The 10,254-nt window shown below is 31.1% G+C and overlaps 1 protein-coding gene across 1 annotated transcript; it reads right to left on the reverse strand.

Annotated features, from left to right (window-relative positions):
* Positions 1–4,669: 4,669 nt before the first annotated feature.
* On the reverse strand, positions 4,670–8,816 carry LOC149193573 (putative protein S-acyltransferase 7). The gene is made up of 5 exons (XM_089407360.1): positions 8,748–8,816; positions 6,925–7,116; positions 6,503–6,802; positions 5,839–6,072; positions 4,670–4,933 (listed from the first exon to the last, which is right to left on the reverse strand). Exons 1-5 carry the CDS (start codon positions 8,814–8,816, stop codon positions 4,670–4,672), a joined length of 1,059 nt encoding a protein of 352 aa, XP_089263486.1.
* Between the last annotated feature and the right edge of the window lie 1,438 nt (positions 8,817–10,254).

Below are 10,254 nucleotides of genomic sequence, written 5' to 3' on the forward strand. Positions count from 1 at the left end.
TTAATAGTTGTCGCCAAATCCATTATGTAATTCTAGGTTATATTCACTAGAACACGTAACTCAAAGTTTAATTACTCATTGCAATTCTAATGCATAAATTACTCTTAAAACAAAGCATGGATTATCCGATTACTTATCTGTTCATAGAAATTTCTATGAATTCATTAGGGCAAAACCTTTTCCACCCAACCATGATAAGGGCAATAATGTTCTCTTCTACCCCTGAGCTTCCGCTCCAAAACAACAAACAACGATGCTTAGTGGTTTTATTTTTGAATCAGGCTGTAAACCTCAAAATTGTATTCTAGTCTCTCTGCCTCTAATTCCTTTCATAACAAGGTTGTCCACTGGTTTCCCCAGCACTGGACACATCCCTCAGCTACTCTTTTCATCATTTCCTTTCGAGACCAACTGAATCTTTTCTCTTCCTCTGAGATCTCTTTTTATCTCTAGGAAAAAAGAGTATAACAATTTAACTGCTCCTAACTGCCTAGAGTCGGAGTTCATTTCTTATCTTCGCGAAGTGAATTCAAAATTTTCAATCTATATATATCTATATATATATATATATATATATATATATATATATATATATATATATATATATATATAAGAAAGAAATATAAAATTTCATTTGAATATCAATCCCAAATGTCATGGAGTTTTCTTGAGTTTCGCTTTTCACTTAGCAAGGAAAATAAAAATAAACGTACTTTGATGGTTACCGGGAAGATGTCACAATATATTAAACTAGCTTAGATACATATTACTTCTATATATAACCTCTACTGAGCAGAGCGATCAAATTTTTACCATCTAATACGGTTCAATTAGATGGTTCGAAACCTCGTCCAACAATCTGTAATGTGATTAATCCGAAAGATATTATCAAAATCAGTATGGATCACCAGTCTAAAATTAAGCATATCAAAACTTTAAAGCATTTACAGTAATGAAACCTATCAAACTTATTTTTGAATATAAAATCTAAAAAAAATACATCTCCAAAATTCAATTTCTTTCCACACTTATAAATTCAAAATTAAACGAAAATTATGCTAATTTTAAAAATAATTAAAAAATTAATTAAGCTGTGCTAAATCACTTAATAAAATAATATAATCGACAGTAAAATAATTATGCCAACTTTCAAAAAATACAAAGGTCAATGAAATCACTCGGGAACCATGGAAGCTGCATTACCTCTTGTTTCGAAGTTTCTCTCCGAACATAAAGATATCAACTAAAGGGTCATGCAAATAATTTTAGAAATTATATTTTTGTTTATTATTATAATGCTCATTTAGGTTACATGATCTATGTTTATGCTATTTTATGGCAATGAAAATTAAATAAAATAAATAAATAAATAAATAGTATTACAAAAGTATTAATTAATTTTCTTAAAAAAATTGAATATAGTTATTTTGTCGGTAAGTTTTTAGTCATAGATTAATCAATAAAACAAATTATATCTATAGGCTTTCGAGTCCTGCATTGTGATTGGGAAACCAATGAATTAGCGGAAGAAAATCAAACTCTTAAGCTATAGTCATAGATTAATCAATAAAACAAATTATATCTATAGGCTTTCGAGTCCTGCATTGTGATTGGGAAACCAATGAATTAGCGGAAGAAAATCAAACTCTTAAGCTACCAGTAACACTATTGAGCTCACTATGGACTTGATAATTAGGGTTAACTCCACTCTAGTGGACCGCAGAGATCGCATTCCTTTACTGCCTCCACATGCTTGCATCCCAAAACATCCCAGTAAATAAACTAAATTAATAATTTTTTTAATTTTAATTAAATAATTATAAGTTTATAGAAAATAGGTAAAAAATATTTAAAGTATATTATAATTATATGACTTATGATTATATTCATATTCATATGATTAATTTATTATCAAAGTATTCAAAATTTTATTTCATTTTAATATTTTTTCCTAGAATTATGTAAAATCCATATATAAAATAAAGTTATATAAAATAATAAGTTTTAAATTTTATTATATAAAACAATAAGTTTTAAGATTTTAGATTTAAATTTCTGTATATTAAAATTTGTAAAATTACTAACTAAAGAATTTATTATCATTATCTCATCATCCTTTTTTTCTACTTTGACGATATTGTTCTTCTCTCAAGGTGCCCATCTGATCTTGATAAGTAACTTATACTTTTTAAGGATTTCTGCTCTACCATGGGTATGATTGTTAACACTGACAAAACAAAAGTTATGATTATCAAATCGAAGAAAGACACTTAGGCTAATTTTATGTATGACAACAGTAACTTGGAGGAAGTGTCTTCCTAATAATAATAATAATAATATCTATTTTTAAGGTCACAGCAAAGCTAGACACCAAATTGGTGTATGAGAGCCCCTTGTTTGTGGGACAAGAGACCCACCTCCACGCAACAATTTCACTGCTAAGTCTACGAAGGCATACATACTCTACCCCCCTCTAGTTTTGAACCTGTGACCTCTTAAAAGGAAACACACGCTCTTAACCAGTACCTAGGAATTGATATTCATCACAAGCTCAATTCGAACTATAGCATTGAGAAAAGGATTAATGGGGGATGGAAAGCTTATTTTGGTCTTGAAAATAATTGTAAAATGTGGGATAGAAAGAAGTTCCTCTTTGAAACTTTAGTCACTCACGTTATCTTATATGGTTGTGAGGTTTGGGGTTGTAGCATCTCTAGAGAATCTTGGAGAAAGATTGAGCAAATCAATAAGCGTTTTATAACTAACCTGAAGTTAAAAGCAACACACCCTATCCTATTCTCATTATATAAGTGGGTCTTTCCTCTTTCGAGAGCCTAGCTATGACTAGGCTTCTGTCGTACAAGCACAAACTCAATAACATAGGAGACCATAGACTTCCTAAGCTAACTTTAAATTCCAGCCAAAACCACCTAAGGCTCAAACGAGGTTGGTATAAAGACACTAGGGCCTAGTTAAACCATTGGGAGATTGATGAGAATGTTGCATTGCAAAACATTAATAACATTAAAAATATTGTTACTTTTAAGTTCCAAGAAAAAATATGGCGTGAGAAAGATTTAGGAGCTAAAAGAAATTTAAGATATTAGAAGGAGGTCATCAACCCTTAACTAGCTCAAAGAAGAAAATTAATATAGGCAAGATTAGAATGAACTCTCATGAGCTCCATAGTGAAACGGGTCGTTGGGCAGTTCCTAAAAAACCATGGATAGAAATGTTCCATCTCTGTGAGAATACGAACAACGAGGATGAAAATCACTTCCTTTTAGAGTGCCCTGGGTACAACCACATTAGACCTCAGTTTCAAAATCTTTGTTGCAATACTTACCTTCTTAGCCTTTTATGTTGTCGAAATTATGGTGAGCTCGGGAGGCTTCTCTCCAAGGTTTTTGAGCATAGGAGTAAAATCTTAAATCAAACTCAATAATTCGTGGGATAGACCATCACCATCATCATCATCATCATCATCATCATCATCATCATCATCATCATCATCAATTCGTGGGATAGATCATCATCATCATCATCTTAAATCAAACTCAATAATTCATGGGATAGACCATCATCATCATCATCATCATCATCATCATCATCAATTCGTGGGATAGATCATCATCATCATCATCATCATCATCATCATCATCATCATCATCATCATCATCATCATCATCATCATCATCATCATCATCATCATCATCATCATCATCATCATCATCATCATCATCATCATCATCATCATCATCATCATCATCAAAATAGAAATTAAACATTTATACCATTTAAAAAAAAATTGAAAATTTTATTCAATTTTATTTTCAAATCTATGCTTAAAATTTTTCATCATGTTATATTAATTTTTTCATGATATTGTTTTTTAATTAATTAATTAAATAAATTAAAAATATAAAAAAAAATATAATTACTTTATAAATATGTCAATTTTAATTTAATTTATATTTATTATGACAAATATTCTAAAATATTATATAGACGATACTGCATTCTATTAAAATCAACTTATTTTTTAGTTAATTAATTTAATTAAAAAAACATTAAAAAACTATTTTTTCAAATAAATTTTAACCTTTTAATTTGTTTATATTTTTAATAGCTAATTGGTGTATATAGGATAAATTCCTACATTCAAATAAAACTAAAAGAAAAACTAAATGTTCGCTTTTTAAACAAAAATTAACACAAGGATTTAAAATTTCCATTAAGAAAAATACAAATACAGCCTATCGTTTAGTGCATTATCTAGATAATAAGATATTATATTTGCCATACATAACACCATTAAACCTTGTAACTAGAATCCGAACTAAACCATAAAACTTCGTTAAACCATGTCCAAATCATAGTCATGATCTCCCCGACCACAACGAAAAAATATATTAAATCCTACCAGGGAGATTTTAGTTCTAAAACTTAGTTTCAACTCGAAAAAAACATTGAGGAGGTTTGTTCCTCCTTACAATTGGACAACACGGTGCATGCCATTTTTGCATAAACAAAATTATGTCAATTATTCTATCCACTTCATTCTATTCTTCCGAATTGTGTTTGACTACAGGCCACAGTGATTCATGTCCATGGCTACTGGACTTCATCTTCAGAATAAGATCTTCAACATTAGTATTACAGATATTGCTTACGCCCTTGTGACTTTATGTAATGCAGGACGAGACTCCGGGTTCTGGCCCAATTCTAAGTCTCTGGATTCCTCCGTGGCGGTTGGAAGAAATGCATCTGCACTAAAAGCGCCGTGCTCATTGTTAGAAGACACAGGAGCTCGAAAATCGGTTTGTGAAGAAGGGATTTTTCTGAGAAAAAATTCCTCGAAATTCCGCAGTATTCCTTGATTGTGGGGATTTATTTTAGTCTCATAAATCTCGCGGCAATACTCATATGTAGTCTGCAATGCAGAGATGTATTAAAAATTAGGTTCCTTTCGGAAACAGATTCAATGAATCTAGAACAAATTAAACAAAGAAAAATGGATTCATATCGAATATTCTTTGAATTTACAATGGGGACAAAGATGTCTGCAATAGGGAAGTTCAGCATATAGAACATTTTTATTTAGAGGGCAGATTCTGGGATATTCAGAGAATCTAACTGACAACGGCTACGTGATTTAATGAACTGAGACCAAATTAAAAAAAAAAATGTGAACGTCCTTATCTAAATTGCAGATTCTGGGAATCAGTATATAGAACATTTTTATTTACATGGCAGATTCTGGGATATTTTTAAAATCTAATTGACAAAGGCTATGTCATTTAATGAATTGAGCTCAAATTAAAAAAAAAAAAAGTGAACAGCTTTATCTAAATTGCAGATTCTGGGATATTGCCAGAATCCAACTGATAACAGCTAGGTCATTTAAGGAATTGAGAGCAAATTAAACAAAAAAAATTGATTGATATCGAGTATTTCCAGAATTTACAATTAAGATAAAGATGTCTGCAATTTAAATAATATCAAATATTTTTAGAATTTACAATTAAGATAAAAATGTCTGTGATCTAGATATCTTCAATAAAGTAATTCAGCCTATCTAACATCTCTATCTAAATTGCAAAGTTTGAAAATATCCCAAAATCCAACTAAGGATTGCAAATTTTGAAAATATCCTCGAATCCAATTCACAGCAACTAGGTCATTTGTTTGACTATGCTCTCTGTTAGATTCTGAAATATTCCATGAATTCATTAAGGACCAGCTCAGCAATATCGAACACAAAGATAAACATAATAACATCAAGTTCCATCTATACGAATATAAATGTTCAATCTATAAAAATATAAATGCGAGCACCTGATTAATGGCGATGAGATAGGAATGGAACACTGTCAGTCCCCCAACGAACCAGAGAGCCGAAAATGTGTACAGTATAAGTGCAGCTAACTCGGGTGTTTTCTTTATAGCCTTCCAGATGTTTATGTCATTCCGTTTAATCACCTCCTTCATATACATCACGGAGAAAGCGAATATATATATGCACAGCACGGAGGCAGAGAGAACAAACAGGAGGTAGCAGCGATAATTACGCTGCAAATATATAGATTGCATTAATACCTAATCATATAGTTTGTTACTCTAAGCTTTCATACTTTCAATGCATATCATATGTTCGTTGTCTTTGAGAAAATCTGTGAAGTGATTGTGTGATGCAAGACCTTTTTTTACCAAATGACATTAATACTATATAAATTGCATTAATATCAATCATAAACAAATTGTATTAACACTAACCGTACTTTATGAATGTAGATTTTCACAGTTTGAGTTCATATCATATCAATCATAGGGTTTTTCTTAATGAAAAACTGTGAAGTATGAGTGTTTCACACACGTCACATTTTTTTCCAGGAACAACAGCATATGATACCAACCATACTGTCATATTATTTGATTTTTTAATTTACCATAACAATCATACTGCAATTTTTTTCATCGAACTTTACTGAGAATGACGTACCCTGCCAATACATTGGCCAATCCATGGGCAATGATGATCGAATTCCTCTACACAGTTGTTGCAGGTGGAACAGTGAGAGCAACGAGGAGGTCGATAGAACATACAAGTTTTACAGTACTTGACCTTCACTACTACCCCGTTCACAAACACTTTCTTTCTAGGAACCCTTCGACTGCGAGATTTCCTTTGATCTCCCTCACCATTATTAGGAACAGAATCACTGCAAGGTATTGGTGAACGCGAATTACGACGGAGTATACCGGGATCGCTTGCAGCCGTTTTGAAAGCCAAGATCAACACCTCATCAAATTGTTTTCAAAACATTAGAAGTAGCATGGTATGGACATAATTCGTAAACTGTAAGGACAGGAAAAAAAAAAGAGAAAGCAGGGGAGAACTAGAGGTTAAGATGAAGTACTCACAATAACTGTGAGGCTAACGCCAATCCCCATGACGCAGATTTCAAACTTGGTGTTGCTGTTGGAATTATTTGAACTATTATGTTCGAATGTTAACATACAGAATATAGCTGTTGGAAGAGTGAGAAGCACCATGGTGGGCACGAATAACCACACGTCTGGACCGAATATCAGTCTTCCCCCAAGGCAAAATTTCTGCATCGGAACACAAACAATTTTAGTCTGCAGCTTGACAAACCAGAAAACTAAGCATTTATGAATTATTTTGATTGACTTTTGTGATATAAATAATAACTTTGGATTTCATGAATTCAGTAACACTCTATAACACATTATAGCTATAAATACGCATTCAAATAATGTAACACTCTGTAACACATTATAGTTGTAAACAAGCATTCAGATTAAATATATGAGGAGAATTTAAAAAAAAATTATTCTAACACATTATAGCTGTAAATAAGTATTTAGGCTAAACATATGCCTAGAATTTTAAAAAGACTAATTCGAGAACAAAATTTTTTAAAGAGGCTAATTCCAGAACCAAAAAAGTCATCCAGCAACTAATTAAAAAATTATAATATTATATAATCATTACTTGTGAATGGATCATTAACATATATGTCGAGACAGTGAGCTTCATGTCTTTTTCTAGGTGGACCCATATAAATGGCAATCCCTATGAACTACATTAGATTTGATTGTCTCCTGCTGGTGTACTCTAAGGAGGCGAAATTTTATCATTTTGGATGGAATTATGCCACCAGTTTGACTTTTGGGGAGAACGAAATGTTGCATTATTTTATTTTTGAAGGCAGTAATGGATATATAGCTGCCAAACAATTTTTCTGTTTCCTTCATTCAGCAATTAAAGTTTAAGATTATTTCAATTTCTAATTATGGAAACTCGGCAATTAAATATTATGATGCTTTCGTTTCTAATAAAATTATAAAAAAAATTGATGAAAAAGTTGGAATCAAAACTTATTAGTAATTTATTTTGATATGATGGGAAGATTAATTGATTTTTAAATGGATCAATTTAACTTTTTTTTAAAGTTGCTTGAAGATTACTTGGTATTTTTCCTTTATAAATAAAATGATTGGTAAGTCTATAAACCTAAGAACTTATTTTATAATATATTTAATTATTGTAATATATTAAAAAAATTATAGTTAATTATGAAAAATAATCAAATTACATATTTTTTACAATTATTATTATGATTATTATGGTTAATTATAATATATCTATATCTATTTAATAAGAAAAATAAAACAAAGTAATAATAACCAATGAATAAGAATTTATATTTATATTTATATTTATATTGATATTTATATTTATGTAGATATGATTTTTTAAAAATTAAATTAAAAAAATATAAAAGATATAATTATTTTTATTATAAATTTCAACTTTTTTATTATTAATATAATTAAAAAAAACTATGAAAATTAAATTTATATGATTAATTTAATAATTATTAATAATTAAATAAAAAAAATAAAATTTTCATTAAACATCCAAATAAGCACATATGTAATAACATGAAATTTTAAAATGGGCCAATCTTCTACTATATATCAAGAAATTAGAAAATAAATACGTTCCCTAAATCTCAATTTGATTTTTCCATATATCTATATATATATAGGGAATCTCAACCTCCTAATTTCAAGAGTCTGCACAATTTATCGCTTGACTCGGGGGACCAAAGTCCACCCAGACCAATCAACTTATCCACTACGGGTTAGTTATGTTTGAGACTACAGTTTTAAACCAATGACAAAAATTAAAATATAACTTGATATTTGCCTCTTACATTTTTTCCTTTCCAAACTTCATAGACCCTCGTTGTATTTGTCGTAATATTGTTTGTATAGTATTCCATGGAATTAGAGAACGGCCTAGGAGAAGCGCCTGTAGGTATTTCTCAATGGTTTCTTAAATTTCTGGTTGTAGACCTTTCGATGAAAGCAGAACCTGAGATTTTGGCCGTCGCACAACGAGCTTTGTATTCATAAGCAGACCTGCATAGGAGATTTTAAGGGTTTAGATGCAAGGACGCAGCCAAACGTGGTGTTTTTTCGCACGATGTTTTGCTAACACTAATTACCTGACGCATTTTGATTTCCAACTAGATTTCTGTAACATTCCCTCACTTCAAATACCCCAAATGAAAAAAATAATTACTTGAACGCATATGTAACCCATGATCTACGCATTTACTTAATCAAATTGTGCTAATGATAGTTATTATCTGAATCCTTAATGTTTAAAGGCTAACCGTGCCTCTTCATAGTCTCAGTTCATTTAACTTCCTGTGTATGTGTTTATCGTGCATCATCTCTAGACTTATAAGAATAAATATGTTCCGACTGGTAATAGTTCGAGTCAGTTTATATTACCATTGCTATAATGTTGTGATAATTCTGGTTGATGGTTCTCTCTAACCCTATTCCCTTTTCCATTCTCAGGTTCGTTCACCCGACTGGATGTCGCATGGAGAGTGGGCTTCGTTTCCTTATCAAGGATTCCAGGTTCCTATTTATAAATCCTCTCGTTTTTTCAAATGTCACAGGTACCTTGTCGGCGACCAAACCCTAACACGGGTTTTTGATGTATATCAATGTTATTTAGTTTCTGTCCCAATTAATATAGGGTTATCTTACAGGCCCTGTGGTCCCTGGAAAAATGGAATGTGTGTAGACATTTAACGAGACTATCTCGTCGCTCGACAGCTAGAATTTGTTAATTTTCTGTTAAACTCCGGGTGTGGCCTTTCGGCCTTGTATATATTTTGGCTCAGCCAAATATTTTATTTGTAGGACTCTTGTTATTTAAAATTATATTATGGTTTCTTTTTTTCTGAAACCCTTCCTCATCTGTATATTTGCATGTCAACATAGATGTTGCCGATATTGTTGTGTCAGCTCCATAAAGAGTTAAATTATTTTATGCATAACTCGTTATTATCGTGAACCATTATTTTCTTTCGTTATATTTATAATGTGGGTTGAAGTCATTGCTCTGAATCTTTTCTACTACGCTCCTGTGGTTGCATGACAATTATCTGTAATCTTTACCTCTCTACTTCCGTTATTTAAGATTTCAATTATATGGATGATTATTTATGTCCGGTCTTTGGTATTTTATTCAGGTTTCTCTTAATTCCTTTTATGTTGTGACTTATAATAACGGAGAGCAGTTTATATTGTTTTATTTTGGCAACCGTGGTTCATTTCTACAGTTAATTTTCTGAATGGCTAAGATTGTTCTGAGTTGGCTGACCCTTGTCGGCCATAGCCTAGAACTAACAGATACTAGTA

This window comes from Pinus tabuliformis, chromosome 2_2, assembly GCF_031772625.1.
Source record: "Pinus tabuliformis cultivar Carrire ecotype Pingquan chromosome 2_2, CPIR1, whole genome shotgun sequence".
In the NCBI taxonomy this organism is placed as follows: domain Eukaryota; kingdom Viridiplantae; phylum Streptophyta; class Pinopsida; order Pinales; family Pinaceae; genus Pinus; species Pinus tabuliformis.

Bases quoted from the DNA above. Each gene is read 5' to 3' on its own strand.
- LOC149193573 (XM_089407360.1), bottom strand. From the start codon at position 8,816: ATGGAATACTATACAAACAATATTACGACAAATACAACGAGGGTCTAT. The intron at 7,117-8,747 runs GTAAGAGGCAAA...GTTCCGATGCAG, and splicing joins AAGTTTGGAAAGGAAAAAAT to AAATTTTGCCTTGGGGGAAG. The intron at 4,934-5,838 runs GTGCTCGCATTT...TCTGCATTGCAG, and splicing joins ATCTCATCGCCATTAATCAG to ACTACATATGAGTATTGCCG.